The sequence below is a fragment of the Salvelinus fontinalis genome, chromosome 29 (genome assembly GCF_029448725.1).
Source record: "Salvelinus fontinalis isolate EN_2023a chromosome 29, ASM2944872v1, whole genome shotgun sequence".
Taxonomy (NCBI): domain Eukaryota; kingdom Metazoa; phylum Chordata; class Actinopteri; order Salmoniformes; family Salmonidae; genus Salvelinus; species Salvelinus fontinalis.
Genome location: NC_074693.1, coordinates 25387067 through 25411059, shown reverse-complemented (window position 1 = coordinate 25411059; position 23993 = coordinate 25387067). Strand labels below are relative to the sequence as shown.

The window sequence follows — 23993 nt, the reverse complement described above, 5'->3', positions numbered from 1 at the left end:
GTAGTCAGTGCTTTAGCCAACATTTTACACTTTGCCCCTATCAATACACACTCAAACAACCTACTATATCCACCCACCGCCCTCATGGCAATGGATCATGCATACTAACCTTCACACACTATGCTTTTTCCCAGTAGACACCAGTCGGTCACTGCATTAACAATCAACTTGCCTATATAATACAGATAACTACAGTAGGTGTAGCCTACTTCTATACACACCAACGATGACGGCAAGACAGTGAAAAGGGATACCGAGTCAGTTGCACATCCGAAATGTCTCTTCTGCATTTAACCCAACCTCTCGTGAATTAGAGAGGTGCAGGGGGCTGCCTTATTCGGCGCCCAGGGAGGAGGAGGAGTTGAGGGTTAACTGCTTTTCTCAAGGGCAGAACGGCAGATTTTACCACTGCTGGCTCCGGGATTCGAACCAGCAACCTTTCGGTTACTGGCCCAACGCTCTCAACCGGTAGGCTACCTGCCACGGACCGTGTGTATGCCTAGCTCCAGTATATTTCTTTGCTCGTCTTTGAAAGATTTAATCAATTTTAGGTGACTTGAAGTTCGTGCCTCTGCAGTTATTGATGGGATCAGACTCTAAATAGAACAGTCACATTAACTAACTAGCTACCGCAGATGCTAACATAACCTAATGAAAACATTTGCTTGAAGTTACAAATCACATCGTCAGACAGCAGCTGCCTAATTATACTGAACAAAAATATAACACAACCGGAAACAATTTCAAAGAGTTACGTTAGGGCTGTTCCCGTCTAAAATAAATCTTGGTTGACTGAAAGTGGTCTGTTCTTTCGACCGATTGATGGGTAGAAATTTTTATTTTTACAATATATACAGTTGAAGTCAGAACTTTACATATATCTTAGCTAAATACATTTAAACTCAGTTTCAACATTTCTGGCATTTAATCCTAGTAAAAATTTCCTGTCTTAGGTCAGTTAGGATCACCACTTTATTTTTAGAATGTGAAATGTCAGTATAATTATTTATTTCAGCTTTTATTTCTTTCATCACATTCCCAGTGGGTCAGAAGTTTACATACACTCAATTAGTATTTGGTAGCATTGCCTTCAAATTGTTTAACTTGGGTCAAATGTTTTGGGTAGCCTTCCACAAGCTTCCCACAAGTTGGATGACTTTTGGCCCATTCCTCCTGACAGAGCTGGTGTAACGGAGTTAGGTTTGTAGGCCTCCTTGCTTGCTCACGCATTTTCTGTTATGCCCACATTTTCTATTGAGGTCAGGTCTTTGTGATGGCCACTCCAATACCTTGACTTTGTTGTCCTTAAGCCATTTTGCAACAACTTTGGAAGTATGCTTGGGGTCATTGTCCATTTGGAAGACCCATTTGCGACCAAACTTTAACTTCCTGACTGATGTCTTGAGATGTTTCTTCAATATACCCACATATTTGTCCTGCCTCATGATGCCATCTATTTTGTGAAGTGCACCAGTCCCTCCTGCAACAAAGCACCCCCACAACATGATACTGCCACCTCCGTGCTTCACGGTTGGGATGGTGTTCTTCTGCTTGCAAGCATCTCCCTTTTTCTTCCAAACATAACAATGGTCATTATGGCCAAACAGTTCTATTTTTGTTTCATCAGACCAGAGGACATTTCTCCAAAAAGTACGATCTTTGTCCGCATGTGCAGTTGCAAACCGCGGTCTGGCTTTTTTATGGCGGTTTTGGAGCAGTGGCTTCCTCCTTGCTGAGCGGCCTTTCAGGTTATGTCAACATTGGACTCGTTTTACTGTGGATATCGATACTTTCGTACCTGTTCCCTCCAGCATCTTCACGAGGTCCTTTGCAGTTCTGGGATTGATTGCACTTATCGCACCAAAGTACGTTTATCTCTAGGAGACAGAACGCGTCTCCTCCCTGAGAGGCTATGACGGCTGCGTGGTCCCATGGTGTTTATACTTGCCTACTATTGTTTGAACAGATGAACGTGGTGGTACCTTCAGGCGTTTGGTTCATCCTTGGGAGCAATTTCCAGACTTGTGGAGGTCTACAATGTTTTTTTCTGAGGTCTTTGCTGATTTTCTTTTGATTTTCCCATGATGTCAAGTAAAGAGGCACTGAGTTTGAAGGTAGGCCTTGAAATACATCCACAGGTACACCTCCAATTGACTCAAATTATGTCAATTAGCCTATCCGAAGCTTCTAAAGCCGTGACATTTTCTGGAATTTTATGTTTCCACTGGATCAGGGCATGACATTTTTCCCATTCACGCGGAGTGGTTATCAAAAGGGAGAGAGCTGGAAAGATTTTAAAAATACATTGAGGAACTACTGTCCTTCTCAATGGATGTAAAAATATACTTTGTTTGAGAAGAAAATATTACTTTGAGAAGCTCCACAATGTTAATGGTGCGAATCATCCTTGATGCTTCTACAACTTGATTGGAGTCCACCTGTGGTATATTCCCTTGATTGGACATGATTTGAAAAGCTACACACCTGTCTATTTTAAGGTCCCACAGAAAAAATAAACAAACCACGAGGTTGAAGGAATTGTCCGTAGAGCTCCGAGACAGTATTGTGTTCAGGCACAGATCTGGGAAAGGGTGGCAAAAAAATTCTGCACCTTTTGAAGGTCCCCAAGAACACAGTGGCCTCCATTCTTAAATGGAAGAAGTTCAGAACCACCAGACTCTGGCCGGGCGGCTAGCTCTTGGAAAACTGAGCAATCGGGGAGAAGGGCCTTGGTCAGGGAGGGGACCAAGAACCTGATGGTCACTGACAGAGCTCCAGAGTTCCTCTTTGGAGATGGGAGAATCTTCCAGAAGGACAACCAGCTCTACAGCACTCCACCAATCAGGCCTTTAGGGTAGTGGCCAGATGGATGCCACTCCTCAGTACAAGGCACATGAAAGCCCGCTTGGAGTTTGGCAAAAGGAACCTAAAGACATTCAGACCATGAGAAACCAGATTCTCTGTTCTGATGAAACCAAGACTGTACTGTTTGGCCTGAATGCCAAACTTTACTTCCGGAGGAAAACTGGCACCATCCTTACAGTGAAACATGGTGGTGGCAGCATCATGCTGCAGGGACTGGGGGACTAGTCAGGATCAAGGGAAAGATGAATGGAGCAAACTACAAAGATCCTTGATGAAAACCTGCTCAGGACCTGGCTGGTTCACCTTCCAACAGGACAACAACCCTAATCACATAGCCAAGATAACGGCGAGGCTTTGGGACAAGTGAATGTTCTTGAGTGGCCCAGCCAGAGCCCCAGACTTGAACCCAATCAAACATCTCTGCAGAGACCTGAAAATAGCTGTGCGGCGACGCTCCCCATCCAACCTGACAGAGCTTGAAAGGATCTGCAGAGAAGAATGGGCGAAATTCCCCAAATTCAAGTGTGCCAAGCTTGTAGCGTCATACCTAAGACTCGAGGCTGTAATTGCTATCAAATGTGCTTCAAAGTACTGAGTACTTGTGATTATTTTTAAATGTGCAATTACTAAACACCTGTTTTTGCTTTGTCATTATGGGGTGTTGTGTGTAGATTGAGGGGGGGGGGGGGGAGACTATTTAATACATTTTAGAATATGGCTGTAACGTAACAAAGTGAAAAAAGTAAAGGGGTCTGAATACTTTCCGAATTGACTGTATGCGGTGAAATTTCCTTTTAATGCTCAGTCTATTGTTCAGCATTGCGGTATGACTTGTGCGTCTAACTTTCTCACTCATTATTTATTCAGGATTATCTGTACTCATGGTAACATTCACGTTAATGTAGAAGTGTTTAGAACGATTCTATTCTTATTTACAATAAAAGTTACTCAAATGACACATTTATTTAGCATTCCTATCGGGCACAAAATAATCTGAAACACAACCGAAGCTAACAGCAAATGCTTCCAACATTTGTAGTCACAAGCTTGATAGTCATTGTATGCTATGAAATAGGACCAAATACTTAACTTTTTAATACTTTAATACATATATGACTACATTTGTCACATTACCTTAGGTCCACTAAAATAGGGGGAAGTTAGGGCTGGGCAATATGCCCAAAATATTATAGCACTTTTTTTCTTTTTTGACGGTATTTTGTTTATTTAATAATAAAAGTTGTAAATTTGCTTTGAGTCGTGCGTGTGGCAACACTTACATTCGAAGTGATTTCAATGGGTCTTTCTCCTTTCTGATTTGTTTTATACGATTCAATTCAACACCCAAAAAGTACATTTTCTCCATTTGAGATCATTTCCACACTGCCATGTAGGGCTGCACGCTATGGCCAAGTAATCTGGGCCTTATTTTTAACCAAATGTTGCAATTTGACTTGCGATTTAGAGCAAAACACTTGGGTTAACTGTTGGAATCATGGGACTATAATGTCTATTCTAATTATATAGTTAGAATATAATAGTGGGCACTTTTAATAGTGTTTGACATGATGAATGAAAATGCCAGGGAGGAGTTATTGTGACAGGGTAGGAACTAATGTGTTGATAGGTGATTCCTATATTCTTTGGCTACATTGAATGTTTTCTCTTAGCTACTTCATGTAGCTAACATATTCTTGCTTTGCGTTTTACAACTTTCATTTAGATGACACTTGCACAAACATGCTGATTTAGGTCTACACAATTACTGGTATTATCAGGCTGTATAGCTAATTATGCTTTGCTCTTACTCAGTACATGTATTAGCTAGCTAGTGATTAGCATTAGCAGCTAACAAGATTTAGGAACAACTTGCTAAGAAAAGAACTAGCTGTTTGCAGATGTAAGAAACACAAGCTAATAGTGTAATTATAGAATGCTAGTATATTTATATTAAGAAGCAAAGTGACAACTACAGTGTTGCGTATGCTGCATTTACCATGCGGACTGAGCGCAAGTGTCTCATGGTTGAGGAACATCAAATGCGCTCCATTAGTGACAGGGGGCGAAGCTAGGTCTGTGTGGAAAGCGGCATAGAGGGAGTGGAGAGGGATGACTCAAGTAGCGAAGTAAACAATAAAAATGGACGTTACACACTGCGTATCACATTTAACAAACCAAACATTCAAATACCGGTATAGAACCTAAACCGGTTCGTGCATCAATACCGGTATATCGCAAAACAGTATACCGCCCAGCACTTAGGGGAGGATGTATTAAAAAGTGCTGTAATTTATAACGGTTCACCTGATATGGATGGAAATACCCTCAAATGAAACCTGACAATCTGCAATTTAACCTCCGTCACTGCATAATTTCAAATCCAAAATGCTGGATTACAGAGCCAAAACATGTCACTGTCACAATACTGTCGGAGCTCGTGAATCGCCCATTTAAAAAAAAATAAAAATAAATAAATCCCCATGTCGCCCAGCCCTACCCCAACAAGGTTGAAGAGCTGCTTTGGTCTTGAACTCTGTTCATTGGTTATTTGCTGTCCCCAGCCAACAGCACAGCCTCCTCCACCAGTGTTCTTTACCCGTTTTGATTCTCTATCATCTTAGTGTGTTGTGTTTGCAGTACATGTACTGGAGTGTGCAGTTAAATCAAACACACTATGCACGTTTAGTTAAGATGAAAGGTTTAAGTGCAGCGTAAACGTGAGTCATGATTTTGTAATCGTGCGTGTCTTGTGTGTTTTGGGGTGGTATGGGCTGTGCTCACATGTTTACCCAGCCTGGCGTGTGGCATGCCATTTCTCCACTAGTCCAACCTCTCTGGAAGAGATCCTAACTGTCCAGTTCCCCCCACGCAGCCTACCATTATATTACACGGTGTAGCACACACAACCTGCATTCACATCACAGCCAAAAATAAACTCTTTCAATTACCAGAATCCAAACCTCACACAACCACCCTCCTTCCCCCTCTTTCTCTCTGTTAGTGAGTCTCCGTTCAATGTCTCGCTCTCTGTTAGTCTCTCACTCTCTCTTAATGAGCCTTTCTTTTTCTCTCCATCTCTGTTAACAAGTCTCCCTCTATCTCCCTTTCCCTCTCCATTAGCAGGTCTCTCTCCATGTCTGTTAGTCTCCCAGTTAGTGATGGTCTCTTTCTCTCAGCAGGTCTCTCCCCGCTTAGTGATGGTCTCTTTCTCTCTGTTGGTGAGTCTCGCTCTCTCTGCAGCGAAAGCTGCACCGCTGACGTCAGCAGCCAGGGAGCCCACTGTACTTCTGAGAGCCTCAAATAGACTCTGGCTGCCTTTTTATAAGAAAAGCACCACTCGCCTATAAATAGCCCTGCATGCCTTTTGCTGCCTGACTCCTGATCGAATGGGAGCAGATCAGGGGCAGGAGATGGAGGGAGAGAGGGAGGATGAGAGGGCCATTGCCTCCCCTGCCCTGGGATGTGAGTCACTCACTCTGACACACTTCTTCCCTGTTTTTCAGTGTCAGATCTCACATCAGTTCTGTGGAGTTGTCTTCCTGACTGACTAGGTCTGAGTGTTTTTGGTGCAGTGTGGAGGAGGCGAGTTTGTGGAATGGGCCTGGTATTTTGTGGTTATTCGGGTGGGTTACGGTCTAGTTGTGTGATTTAATGTGACATTACCTCCCCTTCCCTCGTACATTTTCTAGACTCCACCAAACTGAAATGAGGCTGAGGGAAAATGGCCTGCCCCACCTAGGTAATGCTAGGGAGAACATTGGAGTGGTGCTCACTTAATGTATTGTAGTAAGTGCATGGGTATGGAATGTTTGTGTGATATAGTGCCCTCTGTAGTGGCCACTCTCTCTGCAGTATTGTGTTCCCGAAACTAAATCATGCCTGGCGGTCGGGTGGGACTGACCGTGTACCGGTCGGGGACAATACTGTCCTCAGCATTTTCAGACGCAGCGCAGCCAGCCATTGGACAGCCAGCCTGGACTGGCTGCATCTAGCCCTTCTCCCTACCGGCTTTTATCAATTTATTAGATCGAAAAACAATGTGCTCCTCCACTCGCTCGCTCCCACCCAACATCCATCACCTATGTGGCCGGGAGGCAGCATTAGTTACAGCTGCTTTCTGCTGAATAGACCTGAATAGACTTTTACTGAGTGTGGTGAGGGTCAGGGCTTGGCCGGGATAGGAGAGTGGATCGGTGGGAGATATTCAATAAAACTTCCGCCGGTTCCCTCTGATGGTCCACTGAGGAGTCTTTAACACCTGGGTCCACACAGCTCCACATTCTATTAAAGTGTTTTCTATTTCTGTCTGGGAACACCTGGAGCTGTAGAAGAGGCGAGGGTGGTTTCACTGTTTCTTTCTTCTTTGAGTCCCAGGGAGAGAAACAATGCAAAGTCTGTTCCCTATTTTCCCTGATTCTGCATTCTGGCTGAAGGTTCAATGTGTCCCAGTCCATCTCTGCCTTTTTATAATAGATTTCTTAACTGTATTCACAGCAGTCTCAGATGCTTTAGCGCTTAGCCTGGTGTTGTGTGTACGTTAATCTCAATAAATTGACCCATTTTGCTCTATAACGATAAATAAATAAATGTTATGCACAGTTGCATTACATTAGCGGCAGGGCTCTAGACTGACTCAAGTGCCAAGTAAGACTATTTAAGTTAGCTATTTCATCAAGCATATTCAGGGAATGAATGATAAATATTTTGATGTACAACATATCAGTCAAAATAGGATCCATTATGAGCAGATTTATTTAGAAATGAATTTGCCTGCATGTTTTGTGTGGATATTACCCTAGCCTATATGCTACATAATTTACAACCTGAGGAAGTGGGACCTCAAAACACGTTAGCTAGATTGTCAACTGTAATATTATATTGTTGCTAGATGGCTACAGTGCATTCGGAAAGTATGCAGACCCCTTTTCCACATTTTGTTACGTTACAGCCTAATTCTAAAATTGATTTTACTTTTTTTTTTTCAATCTACACACAATACCCCAAAATGACAAATTGAAGATGGGTTTTTAGAAAAGATTGCAAATGTATTTAAAAAAAAAAAAAAAAAAAAAAAAAAACTTATTTACGTAAGTAATTCAGACCCTTTGCTATGAGACTCAATTGAGCTCAGGTGCATCCTGTTTCCATTGATCAATTCAATTCATGGGCTTCATTTGCATGGGAAACATGTTAACATTGCCAAAGCAAGTGAAATAAACAATAAAAATGAACAGGAAACTTTAAAGACATTTCAAATGGCATGTCTATAAACAGTGTTGTAGTGATGTGCAAATATGGGTTGTATTTACAATGGTGTTTGTTCTTCACTGGTTGCCCTTGTGATCATCCTTGATGTTTCTACAACTTGATTGGACTCCACCTGTGGTAAATTTAAAATTGATTAGGCATGATTTGGAAAGGCACACACCTGTCTATATAAGGTCCCACAGTTGACAATGCATGTCAGAGCAAAAACTAAGCCATGAGGTTGAAGGAATTGTCCATAGAGCTCCGAGACAGGATTGTTTCGAGGCACAGATCTGGGGAAAGGTACCAAAAAACATCTGCAACATTTGAAGGTCCCCAGGAACAGTGGCCTCCATTCTTAAATGGAAGACGTTTGGAACCACCAAGAAGTTTGGAACCTTCTAGAGCTAGCCGCCCGGCAAAACGGCACAATCGGGGAGACCGGGAGGGGACCAAGAACCTTATGGTCACTCTGACAAAGATCCAGAGATCCTCTTTGGAGATGGGAGAACCTTCCAGAAGGACAACGATCTCAACAGCACTCCACCTATCTGGCCTTTATAGTAGAGTGGCCAGATGGAAGCCACTCCTCAGTAAAAGGCACATGTAGTCTATTCACTGACACTACCTACCTAAGCAAACTTTGCTTCATTAAGAGGGCAATATCGGTGTCAGTCATTTTCGGTTTATCGTCCCAGCTCTATTGTACGTACAGTATCAGTCAAGTTTGGACACACCTACTCATTGAAGGGTTTTTCTTTATTTTTACTATTTTCTACATTGTAAAATAATAGTGAAGACTTTAACTCCTAACCCTAACCCCTAGCCTAGCTAATTGTAGCGAGCTTGCTAGAATTTGTAAAATGTCATGTCTAGCAAATTGGTAAAATATTGTACGTTTTGCGAATTCGTAACAGGTAATACGAATTGTAATTCATAATATATCATACGAAATGGGTGATGGACATTCCCAGATGAATACAGATCATACGAAACATGAAATATCATACTAAATGGAGTGTCTCGGATTTACGTACATAAGGTGTCATCGTATCCCCACAGATCAAATTCATTTCAACAATACTTGATAGTCCACTAGCATGCTGCACTGGTGTAAAATGTCACTATTGTATATGATTTGTATATTAACATATCTGGGTCATTTATACTTATTTTATTTTTTAATGTATTTGTTGAATATTCAAAATATACAATATACTTGCAGTGAAGCCGCTCAATAACTACATCATACCAGTCATCCAACAGATTCCCATTCAGAGCTACACACAAGCATCCAGGGTCAATGCCCTGCTCAAGGGCATGTTGACCGATCTACCACCAGGCCAAAAAACGTGAACCCGAACCCTCCAAGATCCCCCCCCCCCCATTCCCCACCCTTCCATTCCCCACCCTCAAGAACCCCGCAATGCACCAACAACCAAGAGAATGAACTAAAGAGAAAAAAGGAAAAGACAGAAGAAAACGGCAAACAACGATGCAATAAAAATATCAATTTAAAACAAAGGACATCAAGGACAACTAAAATCATAACAGCAATGCCAAATGTATATGTTTGTGTGCATGTCTGGCCCTATTACATGTATGTGTTTATTTGAATGAGTGTGTGTGTATGCATGTGTACAAACACCTGCACGGCATCAGCCTCAGGCAAACTGGCATTAGTTGTAAAAACACTGCCACTTAGTGTCATTCAAATGTACTTTTTATTATGATTTATTTTGACTTTTTTTTTTTTTTTTAACTTTTGTCTTTGACCATCGTTCTCTCTCGGACAGCAACTCCACTCCCACTTGTCTCCAATTCCACATATCAACCCTCAGCTTCCCTCAGCCCATCCCATCTATGTCTGCTGGCCACCCACTTCAGGTTTCTACGCAACACATATCTTTCAACTATACTGTGATGTTTAATTCACAATTTCAATCTATTGAATAGAATCCACAGATTGCGAGTTGAAGATAAATACTTTTAGAGTATTAGTAATTGATTGACCCAGTCTCTCCAGATCTCCTAACAGTACTATTTCTAGGGTCAATTTTAGATCAATGCTATGCATTTTCAGCCATTCCTGAACCTGTGACCAGAAACAGGCTACCTGAGGACAATACCAAAATAAATGGTCTTGATTCTGTATCCTCACAACAAAATCTGTAGATCTTCGATGATTTTATGCCCCAAATATTCAACATTTTGTTGGTGGCAAGAATTCTATATAATAATTTTAGCTGAAAAGCACGAAGTCTTGACTATTGCGTTGTTTTATATATCAACTCATACACCATGTACCATCAAATCTCTTTCCAACTATTTTGTGTTCTGTATGGCACATTTGTCAACATCCTGGTCCTCAAATGAAACTGGTATACTCTCCTATTTATGCTATTTTTATTCCTCTGCTAGTTTTGATCCTTTATATTGGATGGACAGACCAGTTTTCTATCTCCTCCCGCTGCCACCCACCTCCTCCATTTTTGGGGCAATGCTGTAATCAATTGGTTGTGTACTCTTGGATTGAGAGTTATCAGAATTTACCTTTTCGTACATTTCTGATAACGCCATGAAGGACATAACTCTACCATTCCAATTTACAATATAGTTTAAGAACAAAATACCCTTTTCAAACATCTTTCCCATAAATACAGGTATTTTATCAACCAGCACATTTGAGTTCAGCCATAATATTTGTTGTAATATTTGTTCCATCTTTTCAGGGGGATGAAATTGTAGCCAGTTTTAAAAGAAGAAAAAAAAGTATCATTTTCAATTAATCGAAAATGAGACATGGCAATCTGCACAAAGGCAAAAAGGCCATTTTTAAACAATGGATGAGCTTTTTTTAGTAATCTACTTGAGAACCATTTAGGGTTCAAATAAAACTTATGAATGAGTGAAGCTTTTAGAGTGAGCTTTAGTGCTTTTATATTTAATAATCTCAACACACCCTATTCATTATATAGATAGGCACATCTTATTTTGTCTGGTTTAGCGTTCCAGATAAAGCAAAATATTTTATGCTCATATGATTTGAAAAATGAATCGTGGTAGGCAGCGCCATAAGTGAGTGAGTAAACTGAAATATGACTAAGGAGTTAATCAGGGCAAATTTTCCATAAATAGACAGATATTTACCTCTCCATGGTTGCAGGATCTTATCTATTTTTACAAATTTTCTATTGAAATTCATTGTGGAGAGCTTATTTATATATTTTGTGATAAATACTGAGTATGTATACTTCACTATCAGCCCATTTTATAGGTAAACTGCAGGGTAATGTAAAAGTTGTATTTTTTTAAGGATCCAATACGTAATATTGTACAGGTTTTAGTCCAGAGAGTACAGAAAAGTTATCTAGATCTTTAATGAGACATTGCATGGATCTAGCTTGCGGACTTAATATAAAACTTGAGTCATCGGCATACATGGACACCTTTTGTTTTTAAGCCTTGGATTTCTAATCTGCTAATGTTGTTATTGGATCTGATTTTAATAGCTAGCATTTCGATGGCCATAACGAATAAATATGATGACAGCGAACACCCTTGTTTAACACCTCTTGACAATTCAAAACTCTCTGAGAAGTAGCCGTTATTTACTATTTTACACCTGGGGTTGCTATACATTATTTTTTACCCATTTTATAAGAGAATTACCAAAATTGAAAAAATCCAGGCATTTATAAATAAAATCCATTATTACTTTATCAAATGCCCTTTCAAAATCCACTATAAATACCATTCCTGGCTTATGTTTCGTGATCTACTATTTCTAGTAGTTGTCATATATTATTTCCAATGTACAAAACCTGTCTGATCAGGATGAACAATACCTGGTAAAACCCTTTTAATTCTGAGTGCTATGCGTTTTCTTGGTATTTTTGCATCACAACATTGAAGTGTAATGGGCCTTCAGTTTTTTTTAGACTGCGTTTTTATATTTGCCATCTGGGTCTTGTTCCTGCTGAGTACCTGACAGACTATAGGAGTAGTTAAAACAATCTAACAATGGAGTTTTTAGTATATCAAAAAATACTTGATATACCTCTACCGGTATGCCATCATGCCCTGGGGTTTTTCCAGACAAAGGATTTAATTAATAGCCTCAAAGTTCTTCCTCTGTAATTTGGCCTTCGCACTGATCTTCCTGTACATTTGTTAATTTTCCATTTTTTAATATTATTTGGAAAGAATTCCTTACCATAATCTTCATTCAGTGGGAAAGGATGAGACGGAAAAGAGAAACAATTAAATAATTAGGAAGCTAAATAATTAGCTTCTTCTTTTAAAATATAATTCGGAGAATCATAGATGACTCCGTCTTCAGTAACGAGTTTCTGCAAATTATTTTTGTTAGCGTTCCTGTATTGGAGATTCAGGAATTTTGTGAATATTTCTCCATTTATACTTTACAACATCTATTTTCTTTTGATCTAAACCAAATATAATTGTATGAGCTATGTGATGCAGCTGTGTTCTGGTGTTTTTGTACCCCTCTACTAGGTAGTGAGATGGGGGAGTCCCGTCCCAGAAAGGCAGTCCATTCTGCATGCCTTGTTGACTTTTGTGCATGCATACTGTTAACTGTCATTGCAAACTTAGCTAGCTCATCAACCAGTATTTTCTTTGTCATTTCTGCACGATGGCACTTATTAAAGCCTTGAATCTCATAGGGACGTCACTGTCACCACTGCTCATCTAGCTAGCCACTTAGCCAGCAGGGTTGCATCAGTTTCTTTTAGACTATAGTTAGCTTGGTAGCTAATGCTAACTGATTATCATGTAGCAGCCTCTGGTAACGTCCCTAGCATGCTAACATTAGCTAGCTAGCTAAAAATCAAGCAAATGGTACTGAGCTCGTGACAAAATCATGTTTCGACATTGTATCGGCTATGTTGTTTTTTGATTGTTTATTTTGTTTAGTGATATTGCAAATATCATATTTTGATTTATTTTATGGCATGCATCTAATCTGGTTTTGACATTAGAAAATCTGTGAAGTCCCAAATTCCTGTGAGATACTGCGAGAATTTAACAATTCCATGTACTTAGGGGGAAGCTTAGGTTATGGACACGCCGCCTGTCTCTGTAGTGCATTTGTGATGGAGTTTTCAAAACAAATGGCCACTGGATTTATGCAAATAATCATGAGCTACTACTTTGTAGTTACCTTTAAATTGCCTTTCCATCTACCTGAAGACAGACTATCATTAGTATTTCTAACGGCTATATAAAGTGGTACTGTAGACATATTCACTACGCGCACTGCACACACACACACACACAGGGGCATTCACAGTAATGTGAATTAATCACGATAATAAAAAAGCAAATTGTGAAACTAAAACGAACATGCCCAGGTCAAAAAAATGTCACTGCTACCCTTGCGACCAATTAAAAACGTGTTGCACTGCTAAGTCAAACTGTTGAAAATGCAGCTGTTTTGGTCGCAGTATCAAACTGTGATGTGTGTGTGTGGCCATCGATGTTAGATAATGTTACATAAACAGGATAGGTTCAGCGAAAGGTGTGGTTTTACAGGGTAGACCATAGGGTCCCTTTTACAGGGACGCTGGAGCAAATTGGAGTTAAGTGCCTTGCTCAAGGGCACATTGACAGATTTTCCATCTTGTTGCCTCAGGTATTCGAAGCAGCGACCTTTCGGTTACTGGCCCAGCGCTTTAACCTCTAGGCTAACTGCTGCCCTGCGTATGTGAGCGGAGGAGAGAGGCTGTGTTAGTGGGGAAGCAGCATGTTCCTCATTGTCAGTCCTCTCACAGGAAAGCAGGAGAACACCAGACCGAGGGCTCACAACATGTATCCTGCTCCTGCCTCAGCGGATGCCTATCTGACAGCTTGTACAGCTCATGCTCCGAATGACAAATAAGAGACACTCTGTGCGCACTGGTGTGTGTGTGTGCGCACTGGTGTGTGTGTGTGCGCACTGGTGTGTGTGCGCACTGGTGTGTGTGTGTGTGTACTTGTGTGTGTGTCTGTGTACGTGCGTGCAGTTGTGTGTGTGTGTGTGTTCCGTAACACAGGCCACTTGCTCAGTGGGAGCCTCGGTGGTGAGAGCCTTTTGCGTGCTGCAGGATCAGGGGAGAGGGGGTCAAATCTGTCTTGTGACAGCATTAAGAGGCTACACAGCACATTCTCTCTCACACACAATCGTTGCATGTTGTTGTGGGCTGTTTTTGCTGGTAAGCTTTTGGCTCGCAGCTCCAGTCAGGCGGTGTTCCTGAGCCACTGGTTGTTTGGGATTACCTGATTGGCCCTGTGCAGGCATGCTCTTTAGGCTCATTAGTGGTTCAGGTTCCTGTATGTACACACACCAGATTCCTGTACAGCCCCCAGCCTGCGGTCCAGCACTGCTCTCAGCAGCCCAGCAGGAGAGGAGAGCTTGTTCAGTGGTCTGAGACGTTGGCACCAGAACCAGGCAGGCAGCAGGCACCAGCCCCTGTGTGTGTGCAGATTAAATACCACAGTGGCCCTGACCCACTTGATTAGATGTCCTGCAGGTCCAAGCTGCTTGGGTTCTCCGCCCACTCTGCCTCGGTATGAAATGTCTCATGCCCCTCTGTTGGACGGAGAGATTAGGCGCGCGCACACACACACACACACACACACACACACACACACACACACACACACACACACACACACAATACAACCTGTGGGAGTGCTTGCTGAACCTTAACCACATTGCACCATGTCATTGAGGAATCTGTAGTAACTTGTCCAATGTTATTTTCCCATTCAGTGTATTTTCATTTAAGAAATGGTCTTGGAAATGACTCCTGCACTGAACCACTCCCGAGACGGAGTTGTCTGCAATCACTACGTTGTAGTCTAGATAGGACTTATGACCTAGTCAGTGTTAATTACTATTTACAAGTAGTCGAGTAGTTATTAGAGCTAGTAGTGAATTAGTCTAATTTTATCATGACTTTATGATCGGGATTGTATAGTCCGTAAAGTTTCTGGTGTTCTCTCCTACAGGTGATCGTAGACACCCCCACCAGCCCAGTCACTAGTGGCCTACCCCTGTTCTTCGTCATCACTGTCACAGCCATCAAACAGGTAAGAAACGGCAGCACTGTCCCCTTTGACCTCACTGCCCCCCTCCCCAATAGATGTAGAATAACTAGAACCGGCATCCCCATTCTGAGGTGCCTTTCCCATTATAGTAACTCTATTTCTGTGGTTCTCCATGCGTCTCCACCACCTCTCTTCCAAGTAATTTTTTTTCTTCTTCCTTTTCCGTAAAAAGTTTATTTTTTGGGGTGTGAAGTATGGAATCGTTGCCTATGGTTTTGTCATAGCCAAAGTAATGCTGGCTATGCGATGGTGATTTTTAAAAAGAGAAGGGGAGAGTTGTCTTGGAACATGACCAAACGGTACTATAGTCGCTCGTATAGAAACAAATGATCAGAGGAATCTCTTTTCTGCTGAAGCGTGTCCAAGCTTTTAGATGTATTGTTTTAGGAATTGGCTTTTCTGGTGGCCTGCTGCTAGGGCTTTTTGAAATGCACAATGGAGGGTGGACTTCCTTCCAAAAATATATATGGGACACACTGATAGCGGCTAGCGATGCTGCTGCTGCATTTAGCCAGGCTTTGAAGTGGGACACAAGGGAGGTTCTGTAGACTGGGTTAGGTGAGCTCTGCAAGTCAGTCCCTTACTAAAAGGACGTCGTCGCTCCCTCTCTCCTCCCTCCCTCTCTCTGTCCATCCACCTACCACCCACTCTTTCCTCCTCCTGTTTCCTCCCTGCATCATCCCGAGCTCCCAAGTGGCGCAGCGGTCTAACGCACTCCATCTCAGTGCTCGAGGCGTAACTACAGACCCTGGTTCGATTCCAGGCTGTATCACAACTGGCCGTAATTGGGAGTCCCATAGGGCGGCGCACAATTGGCCCAGCGTTGTTAGGGTTTGGCCGGGGTAGGCCGTCATTGTAAATAAGAATTTGTTCTTAACTGACTTCCCTCCCTCCCTCTGGCATCTTTCTTCCTCTATCCCTGTTACCTTGACCTCTGGCACTGACTATCTATTGGCCCTCTCATGTCCCCTTTCACTCTCGCTTACCCTCTTCCCTCCCTCTCCATCTTCTGCTCTCTCTTCTCCCCATCTTTCTTTCTCCCTCCTTACTCCTCCCTCTCTCTCTCCCACCCTTTCACCTCCCCTCTTCTCCCGCCATCGCTCTCAGGGCTATGAGGACTGGCTGCGGCACAAGGCAGATAATGAGGTGAATAAGTACCTGGTGACAGTGCTGGAGGACGGCCGGAGAGCATGCAAGGAGAGCGAGAAGATCAAGGTACCTTTTAGCAAGCTGCGCGTCGGCCAAGTTCCCCAGAAATAAATATCCCCTTAGGGACACGGGGGTCGGGAGGGAGTGGTAGTTGGCATGTTCTTGTATGGCTCTATGGTATGGTAATCCCAAGTAGGTGATGCAGAATGGAGGAAGATGATACATTTCAGTCAAAACATTGAGGATACCTGCTCTTTCCGTGACACAGACTGAACAGGTGAATTCCGGTGAAAGCTATGATCCCTTATTGATGTCACTTGTTAAATCCACTTCAATCAGTGTAGATGAAGGGGAGGAGACAGGTTAAAGAAGGCTTTTTAAGCCTTGAGACATGGGTTGTGTATGTGTGCCATTCAGTGGGTGAATGGGCAAGATACAGTTGAAGTCGGAAGTTTACGTACACTTAGGTTGGCGTCATTAAAACTCGTTTTTCAGCCACTCCACAAATTTCTTATTAACAAACTATAGTTTTGGCAAGTCGTTGAGGACATCTACTTTGTGCATGACACAAGTTAGTTTTCCAACAATTGTTTACAGACAGATTATTTCACTTATAATTCACTGTATCACAATTGCAGTGTGTCAGAAGTTTACATACACCAAGTTGACTGTGCCTTTTAAACAGCTTGGACAATTCCAGAAAATGATGTCATGGCTTTAGAAGCTTCTGATAGGCTAATTGACATAATTTGAGTCAATTGGAGGTGTACCTGTGAATGTATTTCAAGGCCTACCTTCAAACTAAGTGCCTCTTTGCTTGACATCATGGGAAAATCAAAAGAAATCAGCCAAGACCTCAGAAAAAAAATTGTAGACCTCCACAAGTCTGGTTCATGCTTGGGAGCAATTTCCAAATGCCTGAAGGTACCACGTTCATCTGTGCAAACAATAGTACGCAAGTATAAACACCATGGAAGGAGACGCGTTCTGTCTCCTAGAGATGAACGTACTTTGGTGCGATAAGTGCAAATCAATCCCAGAACAACAGCAAAGGACCTCGTGAAGATGCTGGAGGAAACGGGTACAGAAGTATCTATTTCCACAGTAAAATTAGTCCTATATCGACATAACCTGAAAGGCCACTCAGCAAGGAAGAAGCCACTGCTCCAAAACCACCATTAAAAAAGCCAGACTAGGGTTTGCAACTGCACATGGGGACAAAGATCGTACTTTTTGGAGAAATTTTCTCTGGTCTGATGAAACAAAAATAGAACTGTTTGGCCATAATGACCATTGTTATGTTTGGATGAAAAAGGGGGATGTTTGCAAGCCGAAGAACACCATCCCAAACGTGAAGCACGGGGGTGGCAGCATCATGTTGTGGGGCTGCTTTGCTGCAGGAGGGGCTGGTGCACTTCACAAACTAGATGGCGTCATGAGGAAGGAAAATTACGTGGATATATTGAAGCAACATCTCAAGACATCAGTCAGGAAGATAAAGCTTGGTCGCAAGTGGGTCTTCCAAATGGACAATGACCCCAAGCATACTTCCAAAGTTGTTGCAAAATGGCTTAAGGACAACAAAGTCACGGTATTAGTGGCCATCACAAAGACTTGACCTCAATTCCATAGAAAATGTGTGTGCAGAACTGAAAAACATGTGCGAGCAAGGAGGCCTACAAACCTGACTCCGTTACACCAGCTCTGTCAGGAGGAATGGGTCGAAATTTACCAGCTTGTGGAAGGCTACCTGAAACGTTTGACACAAGTTACACAATTTAAAGGCAATGCTGCCAAATACTAATTGGGTGTATGTAAACTTCTGACCCACTGGGAATGTGGTGAAATAAATAAAAGCTGAAATAAATCATTCTCTCTACTATTATTCTGACATTTCACATTCTTAAAATAAAGTGGTGATCCTAACTGAACCAAGACAGGGAATTTTTACGAGGATTAAATGTCAGGAATTGTGAAACTGAGTTTAAATGTATTTGGCTACGGTGTATGTGAGCTTCCGACTTCAACTGTAAAAATGAAAGGGGGTGCAACTCAATATTAGGAAGGTGTTCTTAATGTTTTGTACACTGAGTGTAGCTTCACAATGCTTTTATGTTGAACTTCAATGTCCAAACTCTCTGGCCCAAACCCAAATCAACCCCTAGACCTCCCTATGCACTTTTGGAGATCTGAGAAGATATGACAGGTTTAAGCAACTTGATTACAGCTCCAACGTGTGCCCTCTGATAGGCTAGAACGGTGGAAGTGTCACCATTTGCTTACACCAAACAAATCCACAAGGGCCTAGGGACTATGGGTGGAATTGGCATGGTCCTCTGAATGGACCTGATGAATTCTGTTCCTCTAGGTTGGGGATGTGGTGGAGGTGGTTGAGGATGAGACCTTTCCCTGCGACCTCATCCTGCTGCAGTCCAGCCGGGAGGACGAGACCTGCTTTGTCACCACGGCCAGTCTGGACGGGGAGTCCAACCATAAGGTGGAGTGCTGCTACTGTAACACTAGAATCACTGTGTCATCATGGCAGACGTGGGGGGCTTTGGCATCGCTTTTTATCTGCCATCACTCCCTTCCTCTCCATCACTCTTCACTCAAATCCACCGACGGTGTGTGCCTGCGTGTGTGTGTGTCTGCCTGTGCCTGCCTGTGTCCCTGTCTGCCATTATGGGGGGTGTTTTTAGAGAGCTGCAGTGATGACCTGAAATATTTGGCACTCACTCTCTCCTGGATCTGTCTCAGACACACTACACAGTGCCAGACACGGAGAGGAACCTGGAGTCTCTCAGCGCCACCATCGAGTGCGAGCAGCCGCAGCCCGACCTCTACAAGTAGGCTATGAATCCTTGTTGCACGTTTCTTCGTAGACCGATCGTTTGTGAATCTGCTCCCTGGACCGTAAAAGCACACTGGTTTTACTTTCGGGGTTTGCCGTTTAATCAACTGTCAATTAGGATGCCATTTTGATAGCTGCAGTGTCATTACGTTGAGTGTTGGCAGGCTATACGCTAGATCTATCTCTGACATATTGTTATGAGAGATGTTAGACTGTTAGTAAACCTGATTTGTGGATGAGACTGGCCAGGAATTGAAGGGAAAGTTCAGTTAGATTTGGCCCAAGCTGAGGAACAGACCCAGTTGTTTGCACAGCTGTATCCTCTCCGTAGACCTAGTGGTTTGGCGCCACCTATGGCCAAGGAGCTGCCATTACAGGACAGTTGTGCGCCAGACATCAATGGCGTTTCAGACGTCATAAGGAGCTGAAGACGCCAGATGCTGCTACTTTTCACAATCAATGAAACAGAGTGGTGGTGCCAGCGTGCAGTCGGACAAACCACCAGTCATTAGCTCGCTCTAAATTGGTGCAGTCCGTGCAAAGTCCTGTTGGTCAGCATATGGGGTTGTGATTAGTTTGACGTCTGACTAGTTCCTGTGCTTCCTGGTGGTATTAGTCATCACTGTGTTTCTAATATCAGAAAGTATTTTTCTAGCCCATTCCACAGTTAATTCAATTCAGGTCCATCGTGAAATGTACGTCACAGGAGGTTGGTGTCACCTTAATTGGGGAGGACGGGCTCATGGTAATGACTGGAGCGGAATAGGTGGAATGGTATCAAACGCATGGTTTCCAGGTGTTTGGTGCCATTCCATTTGCTCCGTTCCAGACATTATGAGCCTCCTCTCAGCAGCCTCCTGTGATGTACATGTATGTTACTGCTATTGGGTGGGGCAGTGCACTCATGCGTGTCTGTGTCTGTAGATTTGTGGGGCGTATGCACATCTACAGGAACAACCAGGAACCTGCTGTGAGGTAAGTGCCTACCACTCCCCCTATTGGTTCCTCTCAGCCCTACCTCCCCCTCCTCCTGTACATCAGTCTAAAGAAACAACTAAAAACAGTCTCTTAAGCACTCTGTCTTTTCCCTTTGCATTACCATCAAATCATTATTTCATTGATCCATAATGCCAAACGAGCATTAAAGTAAAGCTGAACCTGGCACAGACTCAGGGCAGCGCTTCGAAAGCGCTCTCGGAAGCATTTGTCACCGGGCCGGTTTGTAATGGTCTTTATAAAAAATGTTTTGTGTCCCGTCCGTTAAGAGTAGTAGTCATTTTAGAGAGTGCTAGTGTGCCACTGTAAGAGAACGGAACTGTCTTGGTGTTTTAGGTTTGTGACAGTATTTTCTCAATGTGTGGTGTTCTTCAGGTCTTTGGGTCCAGAGAATCTCCTCCTGAAAGGTGCTACCTTGAAGAACACTCAGAAGATATATGGTGAGTTACAGGACATTGTTTAATGCAATTGAGGGTTTGAATGACCCTCAGTGCTGGTGTCAGTGTGTGAGACTATCCTGACTGCTCTGTCTCTCTCTCTCTGCTGTCTGTCTCTCTCTCTCTCTGCTGTCTGTCTCTCTCTCTCTCTGCTGTCTGTCTCTCTCTCTCTCTGCTGTCTGTCTCTCTCTCTCTCTGCTGTCTGTCTCTCTCTCTCTCTGCTGTCTGTCTCTCTCTCTCTCTGCTGTCTGTCTCTCTCTCTCTCTGCTGTCTGTCTCTCTCTCTCTCTGCTGTCTGTCTCTCTCTCTCTCTGCTGTCTGTCTCTCTCTCTCTCTGCTGTCTGTCTCTCTCTCTCTCTGCTGTCTGTCTCTCTCTCTCTCTGCTGTCTGTCTCTCTCTCTCTCTGCTGTCTGTCTCTCTCTCTCTCTGCTGTCTGTCTCTCTCTCTCTGCTGTCTGTCTCTCTCTCTCTCTGCTGTCTGTCGCTCTCGCTCTGTCTCTGCTGTCTGTCTCTCTCTCTCTCTCTCTCTGCTGTCTGTCGCTCTCGCTCTGTCTCTGCTGTCTGTCTCTCTCTCTGCTGTCTGCTGTCTGTCGCTCTCGCTCTCTCTCTGCTGTCTGTCGCTCTCGCTCTGTCTCTCTGTCTCTAGGCGTGGCAGTTTACTCAGGCATGGAGACCAAGATGGCTCTGAACTACCAGGGGAAGTCCCAGAAGCGCTCTGCGGTGGAGAAGTAAGGAGGGTCAAAGAGAATTACATAAAAGGAGAAGCAGATCACTGGAGGGGCTATATTTTCGGTTTAGCCACAGGGGAACAATGATCAATTGTATGATGCTGGGGTAGTTAAAGTCCATTCACATTGATATCAGGGGGATATTGATATATATATACACTGCTCAAAAAAATAAAGGGAACACTTAAACAACACAATGTAACTCCAAGTCAATCACACTTCTGTGAAATCAAACTGTCCACTTAGGAAGCAACACTGATTGACAATAAATTTCACATGCTGTTGTGCAAATGGAATAGACAAAAGGTGGAAATTATAGGCAATTAGCAAGACATCCCCCAAAACAGGAGTGATTCTGCAGGTGGTGAACACAGACCACTTCTCAGTTCCTATGCTTCCTGGCTGATGTTTTGGTCACTTTTGAATGCTGGCGGTGCTCTCACTCTAGTGGTAGCATGAGATGGAGTCTACAACCCACACAAGTGGCTCAGGTAGTGCAGTTCATCCAGGATGGCACATCAAGGCGAACTGTGGCAAAAAGGTTTGCTGTGTCTGTCAGCGTAGTGTCCAGAGCATGCAGGCGCTACCAGGAGACAGGCCAGTACATCAGGAGACGTGGAGGAGGCCGTAGGAGGGCAACAACCCAGCAGCAGGACCGCTATCTCCGCCTTAGTGCAAGGAGGTGCACTGCCAGAGCCCTGCAAAATGACCTCCAGCAGGCCACAAATGTGCATGTGTCAGCATATGGTCTCACAGGGGGTCTGAGGATCTCATCTCGATACCTAATGGCAGTCAGGCTACCTCTGGTGAGCACATGGAGGGCTGTGCGGCCCCACAAAGAAATGCCACCCCACACCATGACTGACCCATTGCCAAACCGGTCATGCTGGAGGATGTTGCAGGCAGCAGAACGTTCTCCACGGCGTCTCCAGACTCTGTCACGTCTGTCACATGTGCTCATGTGCTCAGTGTGAACCTGCTTTCATCTGTGAAGAGCACAGGGCGCCAGTGGCGAATTTGCCAATCTTGGTGTTCTCTGGCAAATGCCAAACGTCCTGCACGGTGTTGGGCTGTAAGCACAACCCCCACCTGTGGACGTCGGGCCCTCATACCACCCTCATGGAGTCTGTTTCTGACCATTTGAGCAGACACATGCACATTTGTGGCCTGCTGGAGGTCATTTTGCAGGGCGCTGGCAGTGCACCTCCTTGCACAAAGTCGGAGGTAGCGGTCCTGCTGCTGGGTTGTTGCCCTCCTACGGCCTCCTCCACGTCTCCTGATGTACTGGCCTGTCTCCTGATAGCGCCTGCATGCTCTGGACACTACGCTGACAGACATAGCAAACCTTTTTGCCACAGCTCGCATTGATGTGCCATCCTGGATGAACTGCACTACCTGAGCCACTTGTGTGGGTTGTAGATTCCGTCTCATGCTACCACTAGAGTGAGAGCACCGCCAGCATTCAAAAGTGACCAAAACATCAGCCAGGAAGCATAGGAACTGAGAAGTGGTCTGTGGTCACCACCTGCAGAATCACTCCTGTTTTGGGGGGTGTCTTGCTAATTGCCTATAATTTCCACCTTTTGTCTATTCCATTTGCACAACAGCATGTGAAATTTATTGTCAATCAGTGTTGCTTCCTTAGTGGACAGTTTGATTTCACAGAAGTGTGATTGACTTGGAGTTACATTGTGTTGTTTAAGTGTTCCCTTTATTTTTTTGAGCAGTGTATATATAGTAACTGTTTCTCAGTGGATGTATATTCTCAGTGTTGCTAATGGAAGATTGGTTATTACTCCTGTTTCAGGTCTATCAATGCCTTCCTGCTGGTGTACCTGTGCATCCTGGTGAGCAAGGCCCTGGTGTGCACCACACTCAAGTATGTGTGGCAGAGCCGACCAGGCCAGGACGAGCCCTGGTACAACCAGAAGACGCAAAAGGAGAAAGATACCAACCTGGTGAGGCCTTCTCTCTGCTAGTAAGACTTTACGCAAACACTCAAATACAGTTTAGCAGCTTGTAACGCACACTAAAATACAATGCATGAGGGAACCAGCTGTTCCGGACGTCTGTGTGATCACGCTTTCCGTAGCCGATGTGAGTAAGACCTTTAAACAGGTCAACATTCACAAGGCTGCGGGGCCAGACGGTTTACCAGGATGTGTACGCCGAGCATGCGCTGACCAACTGGCAAGGGCCTTCACTGACATTTTCGACCTCTCTTTGTCCGAGTCTGTAATACCAACATGATTCAGGCAGACCACCATAGTCCCTGTGCCCAAGAACACGAAGGTAACCTGCCTAAATGACTACCGACCCATAGCACTCACGTCTGTAGCCATGAAGTGCTTTGAAAGACTGGTCATGGCTCACATCAACACCATCCTAGACCCACTCCAATTCGCATATCGCCCCAACAGATCCACAGATGATGCAATCTCAATCACACTCCACACTGCCCTTTCCCACCTGGACAAAAGGAACACATATGTGAGAATGCTGTTCATTGACTACAGCTCAGTGTTCAACATCATTGTGCCCACGAAGCTCATCACTAAGCTAAGTACTCTTGTACTAAACACCTCCCTCTGCAACTGGATCCTGGACTT

At 43.7% G+C, this 23993-nt stretch overlaps 1 protein-coding gene across 7 annotated transcripts in view; it reads left to right on the top strand.

Annotated features, from left to right (window-relative positions):
- LOC129827689 (phospholipid-transporting ATPase IG-like) overlaps positions 1-23993 on the top strand; it is a 76846-nt gene that overhangs the window by 24137 nt on the left and 28716 nt on the right. For all 7 annotated transcript variants that reach the window (XM_055888761.1, XM_055888760.1, XM_055888755.1 and 4 more), the window contains exons 4-11: positions 15127-15207; positions 16333-16440; positions 18743-18871; positions 19132-19220; positions 20150-20200; positions 20597-20661; positions 21303-21384; positions 23192-23342. In XM_055888761.1, the coding sequence (XP_055744736.1) occupies positions 15127-15207; positions 16333-16440; positions 18743-18871; positions 19132-19220; positions 20150-20200; positions 20597-20661; positions 21303-21384; positions 23192-23342 (756 nt within the window). The remainder of the gene's footprint in view (positions 1-15126; positions 15208-16332; positions 16441-18742; positions 18872-19131; positions 19221-20149; positions 20201-20596; positions 20662-21302; positions 21385-23191; positions 23343-23993) is intronic.